The sequence below is a fragment of the Apiotrichum porosum genome (assembly GCF_003942205.1).
Source record: "Apiotrichum porosum strain DSM 27194 chromosome Unknown scaffold_9, whole genome shotgun sequence".
NCBI classification, from domain to species: domain Eukaryota; kingdom Fungi; phylum Basidiomycota; class Tremellomycetes; order Trichosporonales; family Trichosporonaceae; genus Apiotrichum; species Apiotrichum porosum.
The window spans coordinates 1,054,013-1,076,533 of record NW_021167116.1 but is presented as its reverse complement, the minus strand read 5'-3'; the positions used below and the strand labels follow the sequence as shown (position 1 = coordinate 1,076,533).

The window sequence follows — 22,521 nt, the reverse complement described above, 5'->3', positions numbered from 1 at the left end:
TTTTCAGCGGCCCAGTGACCTGAACACCACGCCAACTAGTCCAATGGTGACAGCTCCTCCGACAGCGCCAACCATGCTTGCTGCAACGAGGTCACGCTCAGCAGACGGAGGGGAAACGTGAGCCAGCTGTGTGGTCGCCCAGGTGAGGACCTTGGACAGGGACGAGGACGGTGGTGCTTGAGCAGAGAGTTGCTCTATAGGTGATGGCGACGCGATCCAAGGAGAGTGGGGGGCTGTAGCTGGTGCTTGCTCCAGGTCGCCCATGTGCGTTTCAGGTGTTGCTGCTATCACACTTGCAACTGGAGCCATCCTGCCCTCGAGGTCGCCAACACTTGACGATAGGGTCTGAAGCTCTGCTTCGACACGCGTCATCATGCCAGACATGCGCTCTTCCAGGCCCTGTACCAGTCGCCGCCGTTTCCATGGCTCCACGAATGCAATGGCCCCAACAAAGACGATCAAGTTGGCGGCCAGAGCGACAATGCTTGCCCACGTCGAGACACTGCGAATCTTGTCGCTCCAGACCTGCTCCTCGTGGTAGCGTTCGAGAATGGCCTGCATGAGGGAAGTGAACGACTTGTCGACGGCAAGTTCGGCATGCTTGAGCTCTTCTGAAGTCGTCGTCACCGCATGTCGAGAGGCATGGTCGGAGCGGACGAGGGTAGTAAAGTTGGCAACGTCGCTGTCCGTCCACGAATGTTTGCGTTCGAGCAAAGAGTTGACATTCTGCTGGCTTGAAGTGCGAGTCGACACTGCCTCCTCGTACGCCAGTTTTGCTGCTTTGACTTCGATACGCCGCGAAGTGAGTTCTTGTTCTGCAAGGATGTCAGCCGGGGGGCAGCATGTTTGGGTGACCGGCGGGGCTCACCTCTGTCCTTGACTGCCTGCTTCAATCGCTCCACTTCGCGATAGCCAGTCGCCTCGTTGACCTTGAGGCCGACGATGGCCAAGTTTTTGCCTGCGTTGACTGCAAGGTCTCGTCCTTTCCTGTCCAGCGTGGTCTTCCAGTCGTCGAGGCGTTTCCGATACTCGTCTGGAATGCGGTCCGACAGGCTCGGTGACGGAATCGGTTGACTTGGCGTCTGGGACCTGTTTAGCTGGGGGTCGGGCTGATCAGTTGAAACAAGGCGGCGCAGAGGAGGTAGACCACGACGCAAAGCTGTCGGGGGGAGCAAGACGGGGGCTCGACGGTGGAACATTGTTGACGCGGTGTGTTACGCTGCCGGGGGTTGCGGCAGCTTGGATCTTGGACGAGTGTGGCCCGCAACGGCGCGCGTCGGGTGCCTAGTGGCCCAGTGGCCTTGTGTCAGACCGGATACCTCCGTGGGAAAGTGAAAGAGAGCGGTGGCGCGGTGGGAGAGCAAAAAGGTGCGCCGGGAGGGGCTCTGCCGTGGGAAAGTGGCCACTGGCCAGTGGACAACAACCTCCCATTCGATCCCGTTGCGCCCGTTGCGCGCGTTGCGGTTTGAGCGGGCCATCGATCCATCGATCCCATCGAGCGCGCCGTCGGTCGCGTTTGACGTGACGTTCGCCCGCCTAGCTTCCCCTGCGGCCTCCAACCCCAAGCTTGGAGGTCAAAGGTGTGACCCGCGCGTCAGGCAGAAGGATTCATGAAGTGACAAGACAAACACTGCGGTACTGTGGCGTGTGACTGTACCGCTAGCTGTTGTGCTTGGTAGTCTTCTTGCATCTTGGGCCGTTCTGGGTAATGCGGCGGGGTTTGTGCTCCCGTCCAACCAAAAGTGGAGGTTTCGAGGTTCCTACCCATAGACACACATGGGGCCCGGACGGAGGCTCAGGCGGGGACACGAGAACGGCACACCCGTCCATACAGTATGTACATCGCTGGACATTGTACAACATGCGGTATAAGGGAGAGACTGGAACGGACCTTGCATGTCGTTTGGCTGGAGGAAGAGGAAGGGTTGCGTGGCCAAGGTCTATGGATATATGGATACTATGGCTCTATGGGTAGAAGTGCGCCACATTGCACTCCCGAGAGCTAGGCCGTCCTATGCATGCCATTTCTGTGCTGTTCGCAGTAATTCCACGCAATCTACGCGCCGGCGCGGTGGGGTCACCAAGGCCCGGGGGGGGCAGCGCAGGCAGCCGCAATGCGCGCATATTATGCCACATGCCACACATTGTCACAACCTACATACGTCCCACACCGCGGCGCGCTGCACACCTACATATAGACGCCACGCCGAGCAGGCCCTTGTGTCCGAGCCCTGAACTGTTTACAGTAGTGGGCGCCCTGTGCGTCGTTTGACGCGTAATACCCGTGTGCCGTGCGCCGCGTCGCGAGCCCTCCTCCAGCCATGGACCCACGGACCCATGGAGCCAAGCACTTGGCCGCGGGCGCGTGCGTTGCTGTGTGCAGCTGTGCACATATGTTCATATGCAAACACTGCCTCCACCACCCTTCTGCATGCATGACAATCCGTCTCTTGCGGCGGAAGCAGCAGTTGGCTATACACCAATGTACAATACCGTGCAGTTACAGTGTACAGGGGGGTGTCGTGTGTTCATCATGCACACAAGAGGCAAAAGGTCCGGGGGCCGCGCGCGCGCAGGCTTGGGGGACGGGCCTGTCCATGCCAGTAGGTGCTCAGGGGTAACCCGCCTGCCGCGTGCCGTGTGTGGAGACGCGCCGGCGCGCGCCCTTACGCGCTTGGGCGGCGAGGGGGGGGTGAACGCCCGTGGAACCCGGGCGTCCGACCTGTGGCCTGTGGGCCTGTGGATGCAACGTTGCGCACGGGATGGGTCTCACCCAGTGCGTGTTGCACGGCATGAAACACCGCTCGCCCCCGTTTCGGCGTGATGGGGGCAAGGACGCGTACAATGGTCTTGGCACGGGTCTCCTGCACTCTCCTGGCCTCCTGGCCTCTCCTGGATCCTGGCCTTTCTTTCCAACGGTGCAACGGCCCGTCCAAGACGTTCGTTTGGCCCCTGGCGCGGGCGCGCGCCGCTCTCCCCTTCCTAACAAACGCACCGCCCACACGGCCACACGGCCACACGCCCACCGTCCTCTCCCCCCCCCCTTTCCCCTCCCTCAATCAACCACCTGCCTTCTTCTCGCTCCTGCTCTTGCTCTCTTTCTCTGTCTCTCTCTCCCCCTCTCTCTCTCTCATCCATCCATTCTCCTTTCCTCGTCACCTCCTCCCCTCGACGAACATCACCCTCCTTCTCACCCGGTCAACCAAGTGATCCTCCTTCACACGGTTACCACCCTCACCTTCATTTGTTCTCCACCTATAAGACTCCCCCCATCAAGCCCGGCGCTTGATCTCCAACAACCAACGCGCAGTTTACTCGCCCCTCCCCGTTGTCCTCCGCCACCCCCGGTTCCCTCTCACTCACCCTCTCTCTCTCTCTTTCTTTGGTCTGCTGGACTCTTGCTAGACGCGTCTCCACCAAACACCAACAGCCACAATGCGTTTCACTGCCAACACCCTTTGGGCTGTTCTCTTCGCCCTCGGCACTGCCAGCCAGGCCACCGCCCACCAGCGCCGCATGGCTTACCGCCGTGCCGGCGAGCACAACATGGTCGCTAGGGACGTTACCTACACTCCTGATGCCACCCAGGCCTCTGCCGACGTCACTACCGAAGCTATTCCTACAGACGCCACGACCACGTACGACTCACAGTCGGCATCGGCTGACCCCACGCCGGCGGCCGCCAACGAGGTGGCCTCAGCCGTCACTGACGCGGTTACCACGCCCGCCAGCCAGGCAACCTCGACCTCGAGCGAGGACGATGACGAAGACTGCGACGAGGACGAGGACACGACTGCGTCGTCCACAGACTCGGCGTCGGTCCCCACTGAGACTGATGAAGATTGCGAGGAAGACGACTCGTCAACCTCGACCCCAACTGCCGTTCAGACGAGCACCGACCCCACTCAAACCGACGATGACGAGGACCTCCCTTGGTGCGACGAGGAAGACGTCACCACAGACTCCAGCACCCAGGCGACCCCGGCCACTGGATCGAGCGACCCTGTCAACACTGCCTCGGCCAACACCTCGCCAGCGGCGGTCCCGGACTCGACTGTAACTGCCGGAGCCACCGCCCAGACTGGCTCGTCCGACTCCAACTCATCGGGTGGTAGTGTCGCCACGCCTTCGGAGGCGACCTCGTGTGGCGATGTGAGTGTCTTGCTTGATCTTGTGTTTGGGATGGCCAGAGTGCTCGGAACGTGGCCCCTTGCCTCCGCTTGTCGTCTGGGGAGTGCTCGCGTTGGATTTCTTTTTCTTCTATCCTGATTTTTTTTGGCTTGACCTACATGGTACTGTTGCTGACTCTTCTTCAAGGCTGCTACGGTCACTGTCACTGTCACCGTTACTGCGGGCGCCGCTCAGGCAACTTCCAACGGTAGCAGCGACTCGAACAGCAGCAGCAACTCGAACAGCGGCAGCGACTCGAACTCGGTCGTTGGCAGCACCAGCCCCACCACCGTGTCCACTGGCAATGTCAGCTCCCCCACCGATGGTGTCAACACCCCGACAGCATCTGTGACCGCTGCATCGCCAGTTGAGACAGCCGACAGTGACGATGAGGACTGCGAAGAGGATGACGAGCCCACTGAGACAACGGCACCCTCTTCTACCGAGACTAGCGTCGACGACGAAGACTGTGACGAGGAGTCTGACGACTCGACAGTGGCTGCCAGCGGCACTGCCACATCTCCCGAAGCGGTCCAGACTGGAGACGACGAGTGTGAAGACGATGACCAGGTTGAGTCTGTCGGATCCACTGGCGTGGCCACTCCCGTGAGTCGCAAACATGCTCCATGTAATCCCCAGGGTGCAGCTTCACTGACCCCTTCCCTTCCAGGTTGTGACTGAGGCTTCGGCCGCCCAGGTTACTGGATCTGATGTCGCCAACGCGACGGATGCTCTCACTCCTGAGTCCACTCCCGCTCTTGAGTCGACCACTCTCGAGTCCACTACCGACTCTAGCGTGCCCGATGCCACGGAGACTCCCCTTGCCCGCCGTTTCCGCATCTGGCGTGGTTAAAGACCCTTGTTCTACACAATTTCGTTAAATCATTGGTCTGATGATGGTGGAGCATCGGTGGCGTGTATCTGTGCGTTTCATCGCTCGATCTCCCCATTCAAGGACTTTTGTATACCCCCCGCAGCGCTGGTCGCATTATGCATGCTTGTTCAGAAACAAAAGGCAGTGACATCTCACGCAAGGGCGTAGCAGGTGTCAATTCTTTTGTCCTTGTACTGACGTTGTCTAATGCTTCCGCTTCCCATTCGGTCCATCCTCGTCGCTGAGCCATGATTCACGCCAGGCTCTCACGTGAACCAGGAGGCCTGGAGGAGGATGGGGCGCTTGAGGAGCCTGGGAAGTTTGAGGAGCCCGAGGGGGTTTGAAGAGCCATGGATTCTTGAGGAGCCCGATTGGTTTGAGGAGCCATAGGAGTTTGAGGAGCCCGATGCGTTTGAGGAGCAATAGGAGTTGGAGGAGCCATAGGTTTTGGAGGAGCCCGATGCGCTTGAGGAGCCATGAGAGTTTGAAGAGCCCGATACGCTTGAGGAGCCATGGGAGTTGAGGATGTGTGGGTGAGGTGTTGCCTCACAGCCACAGAGAGTGCAGTGCGCTTGGTGGGGTTACCTTGCGCACTGCGGGGACGCTTGCGGGATGCGACGGGGACCATCGGTGACGATGGTGGGCTTGACACCGTGAGGTCGATGACGAGGGGAGAGTTGATCTCCTCCACGACATCGAACAGGTTGCCCGGCACACCCAGTTGCACGAAGAACTCCAGGTTGGCGTGGAGTTTTTCAAGAAGGCCCTTCATGTCCTCCCCGTCGGCCAGAGGGCGAAGCATTGGGAGAGTGTCCCCACACACCTCCGCGTCCTTGAGGACCTTGAGCGCAAGTTGGACGGCGGGACGACGAAGGAAGGACACGATCGTCGTCCTGAATGCGTCCTCCGGGTCACGCTCGACGACCTGGCTCGGCATCTTGCCCTTGCCAGGCTACGGGCGGTCGTCCGGGATCATGGCGATGATCACCTCGAGCGACGGGCGCTTGAGGTCGCGGACCCATTCGCGGTTCCTGTGGAGGAAGGCCGCGAACCGACGGACGTCATCGTGTTCGAGGTAGATGCCGATCGCCTCGGCCGACATCTCCGCGGACGTGTCCCCCAACGTCTGGACGTGGGTGACGGCGGCGTAGATGTACTTGTTCTCCAGGTGTTTGTCGAAGGCCGCCTGGAAGGCCTGAGAGTCGTTGTGTGCTTGCGACGAGGAGCCGCTGTGGTTGCCCACCTGAGACCGAGCGTCAGCAACAAACAAACACCACATAGCGAAAGCAAGCTCACAGCGCCAGCGCGATCTCTGATACAGATCTGGCATGGGCAGAGGCCGCCGCTGGTTGTGCCGTCGGCGGCGGCGTCGCCCATCTTGTGTAGTGTTGATTGACTGATACCCAAGCTGACACAAGTGGCAGCATTGTAATCGTCCTACGAGCAGCAGCATACGGCACGCCATGCCCCCCTTGGTCCCTCCCAATTACTGGAAGAAATAGGTTGATGGGAGGGCACGGCGGCACCGCATGACCACAAGGGCTTTGGTTACGTGAGGTGGCGGCGGCAGACGGTGAACATTCACTGACCACTGAGCTTGAAGATGTGATAGGCGATGTGGCGGGCGTTGTTAAGGTTGGGCGACCCCCGGTGGCTTGCGCGTTCCTGATGGGGGTGCAGTGGCCTGTGGAACGAAGGCATAGTGGGTGAGTGAAGGAGATGGGTGGTGTAATGAAAGAAGGAGGTGGATGATTCACTGCAGGAAGCAGATCAGAGACTTTTTGATGGATGTTGACGAGGGAAGACGGCGCATGAAGGAAGACGGCGCATGAAGGAAGACGGGTCACGAGGGAAGACGGGCCATCGTTGGAGGAGGACGGTACAGCTGTTTATCAAATGAGCAGTTACTTGAACGTCTGAGCCAATCCCTTTCACAACCACGGAACAATGATAGCACACCCACGCAACTCTCGGAACGACCAGTTGGAACCTCCCTCGGCACGGCAGTTTCTGCTTGAGAGCCAGTGGCGCCAGTGGTGTCCTACGCGCAACGTCGCACCGCGTTCATCGGGCACGCGCAACAAACTGATCCTCCATCTCCCACGCTGGAGACAACCTACACTATTCTGCACAACCAACTACAACACTACATAGGGCGGCTCTCTTTAACCGCAAGTCGCACGGCAACCGTCTACAGCTACTCGGTCAGTAAGCTCTTGGCACTGGAAAACTCACTTTGACCGCCGCGGAGGTCACCCATGGTCATGAAGCCTCCTCCCCGGGGAGGGTTGGAGCCACCACCACCGCCACCACCTGAGCCTCCTCCACGGGTACCGGGGCCGCCCTCGCCCCGTGGAGAAGAAGCTGAGCGCGTCTGCTGGGATGTTGTTGTCTGGCCGTTGGGGTTGATGAGGGGCTGGCACGTCAGTGAAGGTGCTTTTGCAGTCACGCTCACTGCAACAAGGGTCTCAAAGAAGAGATAGCCAATGGTGGCATAGCCGCTCACGGCATCGTACAGACGCTTCGTGAGAGGTTGGTTGGTGAGGTGTCCGGTGGAGGACACGTATGCGGGTGTCTGCTGTGACATTGTAGGTATTGGGTTGAAGACAGATTAACAAGTCTAGACTCGTGGACGTGGACGATCGAATGACGGCACATCACGACCCTCGGGTGGCAAACGGAATCAAAATAAGGCGAGCCGAGCACCGGCGCCCCTGGGTGGTACGGACGTCAACAACAACAATGGGCGAGATGCCCGGGCGTACCGACGTCTTGCAACCTCATCATCCACTCGTGTATACCTGGGCGCCTTGCTGTAATCTGAACGGCTCAACGACAGCAACACACGACTCCCTGCCCTCGCCACTTTTCTTGGGAAGACCGGACAATAGTCCAATGGGCGGCAAACTTGTTTGTGCCTTTCTTACCACGCGGGTGGCTGACAGGATGCAGGCCTCCCGAAAGCTGGTCGCCTTGGGTGATGGTGGATGTGGCAAGGTGAGAGAACATATGGGAGGGATATGGAAACTGACGGACGATGTAGACGTCACTGTTAACCGTGTATACAAAAGGTGTGACTTGCGCCAAGACGGCTATGCTGACCACAAACATGGATAGGTGTTTTTCCGAAGGAACAGTAGGTCCATACACTGCAGCCGGGTACTGACCTCTCACAGTGAACCCACAGGTGAGCCACAAGTCGCATTAGTGATCTCACCAGAGCAGTCTTTGAAAATTACGTAGAAACCTTGATAGTCGACGACCGGATGGTCGAACTGAGCTTGTGGGACACGGCAGGTGTGTTGTTTGTTGCGTTGACACTGAAGAGTCCGTGCTGAACCGTTCCAGGACAGGAAGACTTTGACATGCTACGGTCTTTGTCTTACGCAGACACGCACGTAGTTCTGGTCTGTTTTTCGGTTGATAGGCCAGTGTCTTTGGACAATATTGAGACAAAGGTACGCGCAGCAAAGTAGTTGAGCTGACACGACCTCAGTGGATCCCGGAAGTCAATGACAATTGTCCTGGCGTCAAGATTCTTCTGGCTGGTAAGGGATAGGACCTTACATGGCTGATTCGCGTCAAGCCTTAAAATGTGACCTACGCGACGACCCAGATGTGGTCCAGACGCTCGCACAGCAGGGCTTGCGTCCAGTGCAGTACGGTCAAGGGCTCGCAGTAGCACGCAAAATCAAAGCTACGAGATACCTCGGTCAGTAGTCTGCGGGTCTGCGGGGCTGCGAGGCTGCGAGTCTGCGGGTCTGTGGCGATGACAAGTGCTAACGGCAAAAGAGTGCTCAGCCAAGTATAACCGGGGCGTGCAAGAAGCAATCGTAACCGCTGCGCAGGTGGCTTTGGGGTCCCGTGCGTCGGGTGGGCGGTCGCGCAAGCCGCTGTGTGTCATCTTGTAACAGAATGGGTGGTTTGATCGGTGCTGCTACGCAGTACAGTAGTTGATTTCTTCTATACAGTAGTGCTATAGTTCCTTGGTTTATATGTTTTCTTAATGGCGATACAACCGGGTATATCCGTGGGCTGGCAGTGCTATGCTGCGATAGCCGTCGGAGCGCTGCAGAGTGATTTAAGAGCGACCAAAAACTGTGAATACGCAGACGCCGAATGTCTTGGGCAGTGCGCACTGCCCCGCTCCACCCGCTGGTATCAGAGAGAGATGACGATCGCATGACGGACGGCCGCGGGGGGGGGGGGGGGGGGGTGAGGGTTTTTGCCTTTGTGGCCTGTTGCACTGTTGGCTGCGATTTTGCGGTCAAAGGGTTTGAAAAGCCGGTAACTGCTTGGCGTTATGACCGCGCTTGTTTCACAGAATTTGACGACCCAAAAGATCCCAACGGCCAGCGGCGCTGTGACCTCCCCCTTTGTGCATGACGCGAGAGTGGCGGCGAGAGGCTGTGGACGCGTCGAGAGGGAGCCACGACACCGGGGGAAATGCATGAAGAGGGGGGGATGATGGGGCTTGGTCTGCTACTGCGCAGCAGTGATCCAGTGACCAGCGCGCTGTTTTTAGCCCCTGAGATCGGGCACTTGGCACTACTTTGTTGCCTGTAGAGAGAGACACTGGTGCACTGGGTGGGTCGCGTGCGTCGGCTGGAGCGCACGGAATGCATCTCCAACGGCAGTCGTGTGCCGCCGCCGCCCCCTTTTGCATGCAAACTCTGCTGCGCAGTCAAAGAGCGACGGGCCACCCCCATCCTCGAGCCACTCAGGCGACAACACGCTGACGCGCCAGGACGGAGACCGCAGTCGGCTTTTGGTGGTCGAGTGCGTTGTGCATCGTGTGGGCGCGCGTGTGGGCGCGTGTGGGCATGCAGTCTGTCGGGCTCCACCCCCCCCCCCCCCCCCGCCCATCGCCCGCCAAGCGCATGCAAGACATGGGACCAAGCAGCAGCGTCATGTTTCCACCCCCGGAGCTCACTCTGTGTGTGTGTCTCAACCCACACCCCCGCCGCAGTTCCCTGCATTCAATCCTTTCCTACCGCCGCTTCCCTCGTCGCTCGCTGCCAGCAAACCCCCTTCTACTCTCTCGTCTCACCACAGTACCACAGTGTATCTCACCCTTTTGCCACTACCATCAACACCACACACGTACAAGCTGCTCCCATCACCCTCGCAGGACGAGTGCGCGATCCGCAGCCACCGCCTTTGTCTTCCCCCTCCCTACCAAACAAATAATCCGCCCGTTATCCTACACTCTACGACCGCTCGCCTGACAATTCTGCCTCCTACGATCCTACGACCCCGTCCTTGCGACTGCGGCGCAAATGACGCCTCCCGCAGTTGGCTATGGCAACTCAGAACCGAGCTCATCGACGAGGTCCTCAAGCTATACCGACAGGTCGCCATCACCTTCTTCTCCCACTTATCGACGAGCCCATGTTGCCAGGCGTCGGCTCAACATGTCTTCTCGCGTGCGACACCTCTTGACGCCCCGCATCCTCACTCCTTTACTCCTCTGGTCGGTATCGTTATGGCTGGTCCACCGATATCTCTACGCTCTCCCCCTGCCGTCGTGGAAAACACTCTCGCCAGAGGACACCACTGTCCGTGTCGAGTCGCTGTTTCCCCCAACGCCAGACCGACAAGGGGAGGACAGCCTCGACTCGCTTGACCCCCGTTATCGACCCTTCGCCCCCATCCCACCTCCGTCACCTTTCCCTCGTTTGAGGCCCACTCGCTTCCTCCCAAAACACTGCATGGAGAGCTGGTTCATGGACGGCGAGATCACGTGCACTCCCGAAGAGCTCGGTGAGGAGGACACTCTCGATGCTACGTGGCTCTGGGTCAACGGCTCAGACTCGAGGTGGGCGGGCGAGATGGCCACCTGGCGCAAAGTCCACAACGTCTACTCGCCAGAGCGACACTTCCGTGAGCAAAACGAGCTCAAGTACTCGATGCGCTCCGTGGTCAAGGCTCTTGAGGGTCACATCCGCACCTGTCATCTCATTCTCTACGACTACGCATTTGACGTTCAGCGGGATGTCGACCTGTTACCACAGTCGACAATTGACCTCCTTGAGGATGAGATGAAACACCACCGCGCAGATCGCAGTTCGGCCGAGAGGTACAATGGTACTTCAGAGACCGAAATCTCCAATGCGCTGGCTAGCCACCTGTCTGAGAACTGGAGGGTCTCCCAGACACCGACTTGGTTGGACTTTTCCAAGCTCGACCCCAACTCGCCAGACCACCCCGCCGAGCAGTCGCCCCACAACGAGTCAGAGACCCAGTGGCGGGGCGAAGTCAAATACCCGCAGCTTCGGTACGCTGCGCACTCTGAAATCTTCCATCTCCCCACGCGAGACCGCGCAGATATCGATGATGCTGGCGAAACCGAGTGGAGGGAGAAGGAGTGGAGGAAGAAGGCTCTTCCGTCGTACAACTCGATGGCCATTGAGAGCCGAATCGGATGGCTACCTGGGCTCGCAGACGTCGCCCTGGCCTTGAACGACGACTTTTTTATCCTTCGTCCTCACGCCGTCTCCGACTTTCACTCGCCGCTTTACGGAAACGTTGTTCGATTTGATTGGGGGGTGAGCTTCTTGTGTCCCAACAGGTTTGCTAACCTCACAGTGGTTCCAACAGGTCCGCCCGGTTCTCGAAGAGGCCCGTTTCAACGACGCTGGCGAGCTTGGTGGTCTGTGGCACGCAAACTACTTGCTGTCGCAACGTTTCCCTCATCGCCTGCGTCCCTACTTTGCGCATGCGCCCAAGATCATCACTCGCAGTCTTCATCACGAGGCCAGTATCATGTTCCAGGAGGCCCTCACCATCAGTGGCTCGCGCCGTTTCCGCGAGGTCAAGTTTGGGGAGGGTGACGTCCAAATGCAGTGGCTCCTGACTGCGCTTCGTGTTGAGCGATGGCGCGAAGCCCTTCTGTGGACCTGGGCCGTTGCCAACCTCGGTGGTGCCAATGGTCAATGGGGTGACGACTCCCGCGCTGCAATCAAGAACCTTTTCGAACTCGGTAAAGGCGACGAGGACGTCGTTCAAATCGAGGTTCATCGGGGCGAGCGCAAAACGCTCCAAAGCATGAAGGAGACCTTTGGCAAGGCCGGTTGGGCCGCGCCCAAGGCGACCGACTTCAAGTTCTCCTCGATGGATGGCCACATTCCTCGCATTCTCAAGCCGGGATCGAACGAGAACCTAAACGACTGGTGTAATCTGGACCTTCAGCATTGCTTTGGCCCGTTCTGGGACCAGACCGACGCCAGCATCCCCGCGGATGAAATGTTCAAGCGTCTGACCTTCCAGCATCCGGAGTGCGGTGACTGCAGTAGGTCTTTCGGAGCTGTTCAAAGAACTCTTAAAGTGCTGACTGTTTCCAGTGATCATGGCACTCGTCACTGCGTCTGGCCCGAAGGGTCTCTCCGCCTTCTTCCCCGCAGAGGATGCCACCTTTGTTAACCCGTCAACCAACCCCTCACCCTCATTTGTGCCTGTCGCGCACCTGCCACTCACACCAACATGGCAAGAGGCCGACTTTTCGATGTCACGCGTTCTAGCAACAACGTCGATGCCCGGCGAGGCTGTCAACCTCCGCGAATATACCATGCATCTGCTCTCACGTTACCAATATAGCCACGGTACGTACTCTCGCCACAGTCTTTTGAGAGACACCCCTTGGCTGACTGTTCCACAGGCAAATCTGTATCCCACTTCCACATGCTGAAGGACCCCAACCACGCTCTCAAGGTGTTTAACGATATGCTAGACAAGAACCCCAAAGTCTCAATCCTGGGACTTAACGACGACATTGAAAGGGGCTACGAGGAAGTGCGCAAGATTATGAACCGATGGTTCGAGTCAAGGTGGCCAGAAAAGAACGTCTGGGAGCGGGGTTGGAGCGAGGATCAGGAGTAGCATATCCCACACTATTTAGCATCAACTTAGTCCCCACATGAAATTTTTGCATTCGACAGCGGGCAACGGCAGCCAACGATGAGCAGTAGCAAAGTGAGGGGGCAACTCCTCTGGGCTCTGGAGAACTGGACATTAGCGGGTGACCAAGGACAGACACTATGAAAACATGCTGTTTTGTCAGGTAAATGCTCCTGATATCTATCTACGCAGAGGGAGGCTACGCTTTACATAAAATAAAGCATGCCAAGCTGCCAAAGGGCTTGCAGTAATGCGCCCATACTGAGTGCCACACGCTCTCAACCTTCAACCGCAAGCATCCTTCCTATATGTCTTTTGCTGTACGCTATGACACACAGGGTTGGTTTGCTGAGTCAATGAACGCCTGCAGAGTGTAAGAAATGCAAGTGCAACCTGCGACCCCACGCCATATACCCTAGAGGTGGCAGAAAGATGAGGACTGAGGCTAAGACAAGAGGGAAATTCGAGTTCGCCCCATTGCATAGGGATAACATATAATATGTCACGGCGGCACCAGAGGGAAGTGGTGCAAGCTGGGGGGGGGGGGGGAAAGAAGAGATGAGAGAAGGAAAACCAAATTGATGTTCGAGGTTGCGCAGTGTACTAACAGCCGTCGAGGTTGCCTGCATTTGTCAGGAACATTCTTTGTGTAAACTCACGGTAGGAGCCGAGGTTGTAGCCCTCGATGCCCTGCATCCAGCCGTTGAAGGTCTGAGTGAGGTAGTCGAGGTTGTTCTTTGAAGTCAGTACCAAATTCAAATGTTGTCCATGGATAATCTCACCTGAGCGTGGCAGTCGCCGGCAGCCTTGGCGGCCGTGGCGTCGGCAACGGTCATGCCAACGAACCACCCGTTGTACGAGCCGAGGGCTGCCAGAGCGTTACCGCTGTTGTCAGAGAGCACCTGGGCAAAGTACTTGGCACCACCTTCAATGTTGTAGTCGACATCGTAGCAGCTGGTCGCGGCATGAGCTTGGTTCTTTTCAAGCACCGCAAGGGAAACCGTGGGACTCACTTGCCGTCAGGTGCGTCGGCACAGTTGCCGCTGGCAAGCTGCATGAGACCAGCCTCGCCGTTACCACCGGTAACAGAAGGGTCACAGCTCGACTCCTGGAGGGCGATGGATGCAAGTAGGATAGGAGGGAGGCCATACTGCGATCCATAGGTGTCAAACTTGTCAAAGTAGTCGGCGCAAGCGGCAAAAGGACCGGAGCTTGTGAGCGCGACAGAGACGAGTTGGTCAATGGTCACCATGGGAGGGGTCCAACCGCTTCCAGTGATACCACAGTTGAGCCAGTCTTCCGAACCGTTGGGAGCCGAGTCGGATGACTCGCACCAACCACAGGTCCTGTTGATCAGTTTGGATACAAGCGCCCATCTGCAGTTGTTACGCATACTCACGCGTCAGTGACGGAAAGAAGGCTACCCGACGAACCGCTGCTGCTGTAGGCGTTCGAAACGGCGAGGGTGGCGCTGGAAGACTGCTCAGAGTCAGTTGCCTTTCATGAACAGAAAGGGGTAGGAGCCACTTACCTCAGAGGACCAAGTGGCAGTAGCTTCATCCGACGATGACGACGACCAAGAGTCGGCACTCGACTCGTTCGTGATCGACGCTTCGTTGGCGTCGTCAGAAACAGTAGCCTCAGTCGTGGAAGCATCGTCCGTCGATGTAGTCTGGCTCCAGCTAGCTGTCTCAGTAACAGAGGCCGCGGCCTCGGTAGCTGAAGCCGACCAGGTGTCGTCGCTCGCAGCCGAAGTGGCAGCGGAAGCGGAGGCGGTCTTCGCTTTGCAGCTGCGCTTCTTGATGGCGCGCGAGACAGAGCGGTGACCAGCGTTGGCACCGTCGGCAATGGCACCATTACGGGGAGCGACGGAGACCTTGACGTGACGAGAGTCATGGGGAATGTGGGCACTGAGTGCGAGAGCTGGAAGCAGCCCGAACAGGGTCAAGGCGTGGATGGCAACCATTATGGAGATGAGGGGGTCGTAAAGTCGTGGAAAGATGGCAGTCAAGCAAGAGACAGAATGATAAGTTAAGTAAAGAGCGTGGGTGATTGTCGTCGAGACAGTGGGAGAACGAGAGACGTTAATTACCCAAGACAAAGGGAAGAGTTGGAGCGCGAGGGACCCAGAGCCAGAGCCAGAGCCAGAGCCAGAGCCAGAGCACACGGCAAGGTGTTAGAGCGTCATGGTTAGAGGGGCTGGTTCTGCAGAGGGGTGGTGACAGACGCCACCCAGCCGCGCGCTTTGTCCTGTTGTGGTGATGGCGCGCGGAGGTCGCGTCCAAGGCCAGGCATTGGCGAGCAAGGTCACCTGCCAGGCGGCCAGTCAAGCCAAGTCCAAAACGGGTGCGCTTGAAACAGCGTGATACCTGCTACAACCCGGAATAGCCAAGCCAAGGAGAGGGTCAGGTGGGTGTATGCCCTCCAGGTTGATGGACCGCACGGTTGCGTTTTGCCCAGGGGTTATTAGGAGCCGGGGAGGGATTGGGCGAGTGGGAGCAGAAGGACAACGCGAGCAGGCAAAAGGAATGTGCTTCGAATGTGTCTGTTGTACTGTTGTGACGCGTGCACGACCCGTGCTTCCTGTAGTGTGCCTACCACTGGCCACTGGCCACTGGACAACATGTTCCCCACCTTTTTGGACAGCAATGACGTACGTCCGCATCCACTACTGGGCGGTGCATCGTCTGCGGCCTGTGCCATTGATGCCCTCTCGGCCTCTCGCCCCGGCATGGTCATGGTGGCGGTGGGTGCATACCCTCCCCAAGACGACTCTCAAACAAGCCCGATGAAGAGGTGCGAGCGACTGCGATTTCTGGTGGTCTAAGCGTGGCGATCTTGGCAGCGCGCAGAAAGTGTGCGCATGAACTATACACAGTCGTAAGTCGAGCGACAGTGCATTGGGGTGTTTCTTGGCAGCCAGAAGGCAACCCTTGCGTTGCCAAAGTGGTTTCGAGGTGGTGGTACATGGTCCAAGCTCACCACGGTATCACGGGCCGGCTGCTCATGCGATGGAACTTGTACTCGTGTGTTGAAACACGCCACAGGCCACGGGCCACAAAGGAAGCGTTAAGCGGGGGATGCATATATGTGCAACGTCCATGTGTGGGAGGCCCCGCCCGATCGTGACAGACAGACACGACGTGTGGTGGTAGAAAGGGGGGGGGTTATATAGACAAAGATAAAACTCAATTACGTAATTAACGGAAGAAGGTTAAGTCACGTGATGGACGCGGCGGTAGGGAATGGGTCCGGTCAACCGCGTCATGGCCACCGAATCACTCATATCCGAGTCCACTCATTGCAGACAACCTTCCTCTGTGCCTTCGCTCTCCTCCAACGACTCCAGCGGCTACAGCCCACTCTATCACGATGGAGAAGGCAGCCAGAGGAACATTCGAAATTAACAACAACGTTAACGTGAGTTTGCTCCTTTAGCACGACACTGACGATCAGCTGCTTAACACGGCCGAGTCCGTCTTCCTTTACGACCGCCAGGAGGAGGCTCAGCTTGACAACGACGCGCCATGGAAGACTGAGTATGTGCTCAAGACCTCTACTACTCTTTGTTGCTGACTCTGTTCTAGCCCCCACTACTTTCAGACGGTAAAGATTTCGGCCGTGGCTCTGATCAAAATGGTGTGTTCGGTCTCGCTCACCATCCCGCTTGCTTACCTCCAAGGCCATCCACGCACGCTCTGGTGGCCAATACGAAATCATGGGTGTGATGTACGGCAAAGTGCGCGATCGCGCCTTCTGGATTACGGACGCTGCCGCTCTTCCAGTGCAGGGTACGGAGACCCGCGTTAACGCTGGTAACGAGGCAAGTCTCGGTCCCGTTTGCGAGGGGTCAATGGTGGCGGCCTGAACTAACACCTGCGCAGGCAATGGAGTACATGGTCCAATTCCAGACAGCAAACGAGAGAGCGGGCAAGACCGAGCTTCTCCGTGGATGGTACCACTCGTAAGCTACACAGGGCATCATTCAACCAGCTGACTGTTAAGCCACCCCGGATATGGTTGCTGGCTGTCCGGCATTGATGTCAATACCCAACTGCACAACCAGAAGTTTACCGACCCATATCTGGCTGTGGTGGTATGTTACGCATTTATATGCTTTAGTATGCTGACGACTAGATCGACCCCAACAGAACTGTGTCCGCCGGCAAGGTCGAGATTGGGGCTTTCCGTACCTACCCCGAAGTGCGTGTGGCCGGGTATATTTCCATGTTCAGAGAGCTCATCCTCTTTAGGGATACACTCCTCCCTCGGCTGGCAGCTCCGAGTACCAGTCTATTCCAATGGACAAGATTGAGGACTTTGGCGCCCATGCCAACGCCTATTATCCACTCAAGATTGAAATCTTCAAGACGCAGACCGATGAAAAACTCCTTGATCTCCTTTGGAACAAGTACTGGGTGGCGACACTTAGCCAGAGCAACATCCTCTCTGTGAGTGTACACATTTGTCGGCAGACGCTGTTCATGCTAACCCCACAGAACCGCTCGTACGGCACGTCCCAACTGAAGGACTTGAATGCAAAGCTCGCATCGGCTGCCAACAAGCTGAGCGAGTCTTCGGCTGACCTCAAGCTCCGCTCCCTCCCCCCCTCTAGCAAGGAAGACAAGCCGAAGAAGGGAGGTAGCCACTTTGCTGGTGTCGAGATGGAAGCCTCGGCTCTTACGGCGCCGTCAAAGGACGGGTAAGTGCTTTGTCTGTGCCGTCTGGTCAAACGCGCGTACTGATGCGGCATAGCCTCCAGATTGCGAACGAAGCCAAGAATGCCATGACGGCCCAGGTTGTCAAGGACAAGCTATTTAACCAGTCGCTGGACCGCTCCCTTGAGCCCAGTTCTGCGCTTTCTGCTGTCCAAGGCGCCTGGTCCCCAGCCTGAGGCAAGGATGTACGAACACGACAGAGTCGCAGAGTCGCCAATGTAAATAGACAACTACCATTGCCACATATGAGTGAGCGCATGTACGTAGCAGCATGAGACTGTATGTGGACTGTATGTGGACTGTATGTGTGATAAGGAAGGAGGCCAACGGCCAACGGACGTGTGCTCTGTGAACTGAGAGAGAGAGGTGCAGCTGGCGTGGAATGTTGCGTGTTGCCAGCGTTTGAGGCTGTGGACGTTCAGGGAATTTCCACGTGGCCGCATGTGTGCCGCGCGCCGCGCGCTGCGTGTTGCGGCAGCCTGGGTGTCATCAACGACCCCCCACAGCCGCGCGCCACCGCATCTTCGTCTCAATTGTCCACTCCTATCCTCCTCACCTCTAGCTTCTTCGAATCGCCACAGCAGCAGCAGCAGCAGCAAGTTATACCACGTCGCTGGCTGAAAGGATTGGTCGCCCACCGGCAGTCACAATATCGCTTTGCGAATCTGGTTTCCGGTCCCGCCCCCTTCCAACTCGAACTCCCTTTGCACCCCTTCGCACTTCTCAACAAATCTAGCCAACGATGCCTGTCAGGAATCTTGATGGTAAGTGTACTGAACGCTCTATTGGCAACCCGCTTACCGAGCAGTCTATCTCCGCGAAAGAAAGCTGATTCAGTCGGCTCCTCTGAGCGCGCTGCAAGGCACACGACTCGGCATCGACGTCAACTATTATGTTCGCACACTGCTGCAGGACCCCGATCAACGCGAGCCCTTGATCGCATCGACTGGTGGCCTACCTCTCTCGCTTGCCAACCGCATTGAGAGTGACCTTCGTCAGCTCGACAAGGCCCGCATCAAGCCAGTCTTTGTCTTCTCCGGTCTGCCGCTTGCCCAGCGTCCGCCCCCCAAGGGTCCCAATCCGCAGATGGAGAGAGAGAATGCTGTCAAGAACGAAGCCTGGGCCTACTACGAGGATGGTCAGGTCGACCGTGCGGTTGTTGCCCTTACGCAGATCAAGGGTGGCATCTGGGTCGACACACAGGATGTCGTGCGTCTCATCCTCCGCGCGTTCAAGCACCGCCAGGTCGAGTACGTCATTGCCCCTTACCTTTCTGCTGCCCAAGTGAGTGTTGTGGAACGGAAAGAGATGTACAAAAGGCTCATGATAGCTCTCCTATCTCCTTCGCCACCCCAAGGGGTACATTCACGCAATCTGGTCCGACTCCGAGGCACTTCTTTGGACCGTTGACAAGGTCATCACCTCCATCGAGTGGTCGGGTAGCTTTACCTTCCTCGACAAGCAGCGTGTGCTCGGCGACTTTGGTTTCACGGCAGACCAGTTCCTTGACCTCTGCCTGCTCTCAGGATGCTCCCTTCTTCGCACGCTGCCGCCCATTTCAGATGCCTTCTCCATGCGTAACGCCATCGATCTCATCCGCCAGTACAAGTCGGGTATTGCAACCTGTCAGGCGTACCAGCAGATGCCACAGATGAAGGCTCCCGGGTACACCGAGTCGTTCATGCGCGCTCGCCTAGCGGTCAAGTACTCTCTCGTGCTCACCACAGAAGGTACTTGCCTTCCTCTACCCCTCGTCGTCCCCCCACAAGGGGCAGTGGTCACTCCCACGGATGTTCCCTCGGATCTGGACGAGATCTTCTCACCCCGCTTGCCGGACGAGCTGTACTTCCTCATCTGCCGTGGCATGGTCTCGTCGAGCTTGGTGGGCTGTCTTACATCTGGCTTCATTGATGAGCGCCAGCCGCTTGCCGACTCGCCAGAGTACCGTCGCTTCATCAAGGACATTATCACAGAGGGTGCCACTTCGCCCAAGTGCACCACCCTAGCTCTCCTCACCGCTGGCCTTCATCCCCAGTGGTCTCAAAAGCGTGTCGTGAGTATCGAGATCGCATACGAACTGCAGCATTGTTGCTGACCGCGTATTTCAGACTGCCCATTATTACTTTGACGCTCCATACGCCCCGCCGATGGGCACAGCTGTTCCTATCGGTGACCCCCTGACGCAGTCGTTGGTGGAGAAGTGCGCGACATGGATGGTGCCCCACCAGGTGCTGAGTGACGAGCTGAGGCGACAGGGCGTGAGTACAATGTGCCGTGGTTCTCTCTGACATGGCAGTCGTCTACCATTGACCTGAAGCTCTGTATCGGAACGCTCGAGAAGGAGGAGACCATTGCGTACACCAAGAAGGAAAAGGGTGCCAAGGTCCTGGACAAGAAGGACGAGATCGTTGCCAACATTATTTGGCGCTTCATTGACGTTCGAGGGTGAGTGAGGAGATCGCAAGTATGTGAGCTTACCGGCAGATTCGTCAATGCTAGCCACCACCAGACCCAGATGGGCAAGGCCTTCCACGCCGCGTCTCTCACTTCGAGGGTCACCGATAAACTTCAAGAACCCATCTACATCATTCTCGAGCTGCTTCGCGCTGGTGTTGTCCATGGCCACCGCTTCGGTGGACACTCCGCGCCTGTCCTCTCTGGTGGCCCTAGCTTTGGCACCGATGAGGAGCAGAGTAACATCCTACTCATCATGCGTGTCCTCTCCGCTGTGCCCCTCAACTTCCGTGTAAGAAGCTCATCGTTCGGGACGTGGCTGACAAGATCAGCCAGAGCAGTGGGCAGGTCCCTTGTCGCGTGAGCTGCTCGTCTTCAATTCATTCGTAAAAGCAACTACCAAGGCGCTGCGTCAGTTGTTGGAGGCAATCAACGTGCACATTCTTCTCGCCGGAAACGCACGACGCAACCGCGAACGTGACGACTACCTGGACATGTGCATCAGTAAGTCGAATCCGCGTTGGATCTGAATGGCGGAGGATCGCGTCTGACCACCTTCCTATTTAGGCCTTCCGTTCCAGTCCGACGTCAACACTGGCTTTGGCATCCTTGCCAAGACGTATCTGGACGCCGCTACATTCCACTTTGGCGACACTATTACGGAAGAAAACGCCGATTCGGAAGCAGTTAACACTGCCAAGCAGTCAGCACTGGAATTTGTTGACCAAGCCTTTACGGGAGTCAAGAATCCGACGCTGGAGGTGGACAGAGGCTTCCGCTTCTGGGACGCTGTACGTGACCTTGTATTCGCCCCCCGAGTTGTGCCTAACTTTGTGACAAGATTATGGTCGCCATTCGCACGCTCAATCAGGAACAGGGGCCCAACCCCTCCGTCGCAAACACGGTCATCCAGCCCGATGTCATTGAGCAGTTCGAGCGGGCAGACAGGTGGTTACGCCCTATGCGACCTTAGTGAAGAGGCGGCCTACTGTGAACATACATGGCATGCAATGTTGCATCACAAAAGGGACATAACGAAGCGGTCGGTCTCAGCAATTTGGTCCCTCAGTCACCCAATCTCGGAGTCGCTGTCGCTTGTGGCATGTGAAAGTAGTGTGTGAGCCGCCCGCATGGTATGTGATACCACGGCATTCTAATCGCATTGGGGGAGGTGTGATGACTGCGGAAGCAATCGCGCTCCCTGCGGGTTGCCAAGCTGGCAAGACGACGGGGGAGTTGTACTGTCATTACGCGATTATCTGGATTCCTTGGGCACGTTCAGCGCGTCACTGTACACTGTATTGGGGCCGCAAGGGGCCTCGCAGCACTCTCACGCGTGCGTTTGCAATCTGCACGTCGAACGCGGGAGGCAAATAGCAAATGGAATGCGGGTTCCCAGCTCCGCTATCCGCCCACTCTCGTAGCTCGTGGCTTGTGTTGTGGGCTAGGTATGTTGGCATCCAAGGACCGTTCCAGCTCTAGCCTTCCCCCTCTTGCTCCTTTGCTGGCCTTAGATTGATTGTACGAACACAGCAGCCTCAGGTATAGGTACCAAATGAAATTGGGGGGCAGTACAGGTGCACTGCTTGTTCGGTGTCTCAATTGCCCCATGCACGGTCCAACGTACACGACGCGTGCTGGATGCGTCTAAACACAGGCATGCGCGGCATCCAGTACGGCACGTGTGCGTGTTTGCTCGGTTGCTGTCGCGTCACCAAATGTTGGACATGGTACCTTGCCAAGACGGATTGGTTTCCAGTTTCGGTCCGCGGAGTGGCATGGAACGGAACGGCGGCAGGGCGGCAGCCAGGCGCCAGAATGCATCGCTGGAGCCCTCCCCACATGGCACTGCGTTGTGGACAGCAGTGGACCGAATCATCATGTACGGGGGGACAAACCGATACTCGGTGTTACATGGAGTCTGCCGCAGTGATGGTGAGCCCGCATCTGGTTAGTATGTGCCATATCAGTTTCACGAGGAATAACTTGAAAGATGCGTGATGCTTGAGCGACCGTGAGTGTGAGCGACGGTGAAAACGTTACACGGAGTGAGCGGTGGTGGGCAGCGCGAGAGCGGCAACGCGTTGCGACCTGTCATGAGATCATGCGCTTATACTGTACATAGACCGCCGCCACATGTCCTTTACAACCCTCAGAAGAGGCCACGCGACGCGCCGCAGACGTCGTTACCCCATTCCAGGAGTTAACAGGACCTCTGTTTGTGGGCCTCACACGCGGCGAGTGACAGGCACTGAGCAACAAAAAGGAACTGTGTCCCTCGGTCCTTGGATGCGTATGAGTAGGTCAACGACGTCAATCCGCCTGTCCGATACTCGCCGTCGATTCCGCTCCACGCTGCTGCACACAAGTTGCTCTGCAACCCCTCTCACACCCTCCTCTCAGAGCCCG

General features: G+C 57.5%; 9 protein-coding genes across 9 annotated transcripts; 5 read left to right on the top strand and 4 right to left on the bottom strand.

Moving 5' to 3' along the window:
* Positions 1–3: 3 nt before the first annotated feature.
* SHE9 (sensitivity to high expression protein she9) lies at positions 4–1,199 on the bottom strand (the record flags this gene model as incomplete). Its single annotated transcript, XM_028624930.1, has 2 exons — positions 4–815; positions 869–1,199. 2 exons carry the CDS (start codon positions 1,197–1,199, stop codon positions 4–6), a joined length of 1,143 nt encoding a protein of 380 aa, XP_028475098.1.
* A 2,236-nt stretch (positions 1,200–3,435) lies between these two features.
* On the top strand, positions 3,436–5,023 carry EHS24_009659 (uncharacterized protein; the record flags this gene model as incomplete). Its single annotated transcript, XM_028624929.1, has 3 exons — positions 3,436–4,152; positions 4,318–4,776; positions 4,841–5,023. 3 exons carry the CDS (start codon positions 3,436–3,438, stop codon positions 5,021–5,023), a joined length of 1,359 nt encoding a protein of 452 aa, XP_028475097.1.
* Positions 5,024–5,248: 225 nt separating this feature from the next.
* On the bottom strand, positions 5,249–6,421 carry EHS24_009658 (uncharacterized protein; the record flags this gene model as incomplete). The annotated part of the gene is made up of 4 exons (XM_028624928.1): positions 5,249–5,545; positions 5,595–5,996; positions 6,033–6,287; positions 6,341–6,421. 4 exons carry the CDS (start codon positions 6,419–6,421, stop codon positions 5,249–5,251), a joined length of 1,035 nt encoding a protein of 344 aa, XP_028475096.1.
* A 788-nt stretch (positions 6,422–7,209) lies between these two features.
* EHS24_009657 (uncharacterized protein) lies at positions 7,210–7,631 on the bottom strand (the record flags this gene model as incomplete). Its single annotated transcript, XM_028624927.1, has 3 exons — positions 7,210–7,241; positions 7,280–7,460; positions 7,500–7,631. The coding sequence occupies 3 exons, from the start codon at positions 7,629–7,631 to the stop codon at positions 7,210–7,212; spliced, it is 345 nt and encodes a 114-aa protein (XP_028475095.1).
* A 359-nt stretch (positions 7,632–7,990) lies between these two features.
* On the top strand, positions 7,991–8,764 carry RHO3 (Rho GTPase; the record flags this gene model as incomplete). Its single annotated transcript, XM_028624926.1, has 7 exons — positions 7,991–8,041; positions 8,088–8,161; positions 8,221–8,231; positions 8,288–8,341; positions 8,393–8,502; positions 8,541–8,592; positions 8,661–8,764. The coding sequence occupies 7 exons, from the start codon at positions 7,991–7,993 to the stop codon at positions 8,762–8,764; spliced, it is 456 nt and encodes a 151-aa protein (XP_028475094.1).
* A 1,559-nt stretch (positions 8,765–10,323) lies between these two features.
* XPT1 (Xanthine phosphoribosyltransferase 1) lies at positions 10,324–12,922 on the top strand (the record flags this gene model as incomplete). The annotated part of the gene is made up of 4 exons (XM_028624925.1): positions 10,324–11,592; positions 11,633–12,335; positions 12,388–12,645; positions 12,702–12,922. 4 exons carry the CDS (start codon positions 10,324–10,326, stop codon positions 12,920–12,922), a joined length of 2,451 nt encoding a protein of 816 aa, XP_028475093.1.
* Positions 12,923–13,543: 621 nt separating this feature from the next.
* Positions 13,544–14,906, bottom strand: EHS24_009654 (uncharacterized protein; the record flags this gene model as incomplete). The annotated part of the gene is made up of 6 exons (XM_028624924.1): positions 13,544–13,563; positions 13,600–13,675; positions 13,723–13,894; positions 13,954–14,286; positions 14,340–14,419; positions 14,472–14,906. The coding sequence occupies 6 exons, from the start codon at positions 14,904–14,906 to the stop codon at positions 13,544–13,546; spliced, it is 1,116 nt and encodes a 371-aa protein (XP_028475092.1).
* Positions 14,907–16,312: 1,406 nt separating this feature from the next.
* On the top strand, positions 16,313–17,834 carry RRI1 (COP9 signalosome catalytic subunit rri1; the record flags this gene model as incomplete). Its single annotated transcript, XM_028624923.1, has 10 exons — positions 16,313–16,360; positions 16,397–16,479; positions 16,528–16,579; positions 16,623–16,778; positions 16,825–16,904; positions 16,946–17,036; positions 17,078–17,143; positions 17,194–17,391; positions 17,440–17,642; positions 17,696–17,834. The coding sequence occupies 10 exons, from the start codon at positions 16,313–16,315 to the stop codon at positions 17,832–17,834; spliced, it is 1,116 nt and encodes a 371-aa protein (XP_028475091.1).
* Positions 17,835–18,400: 566 nt separating this feature from the next.
* EHS24_009652 (uncharacterized protein) lies at positions 18,401–21,085 on the top strand (the record flags this gene model as incomplete). The annotated part of the gene is made up of 9 exons (XM_028624922.1): positions 18,401–18,422; positions 18,467–18,942; positions 18,989–19,711; positions 19,767–19,916; positions 19,955–20,103; positions 20,143–20,404; positions 20,445–20,616; positions 20,680–20,903; positions 20,954–21,085. 9 exons carry the CDS (start codon positions 18,401–18,403, stop codon positions 21,083–21,085), a joined length of 2,310 nt encoding a protein of 769 aa, XP_028475090.1.
* Between the last annotated feature and the right edge of the window lie 1,436 nt (positions 21,086–22,521).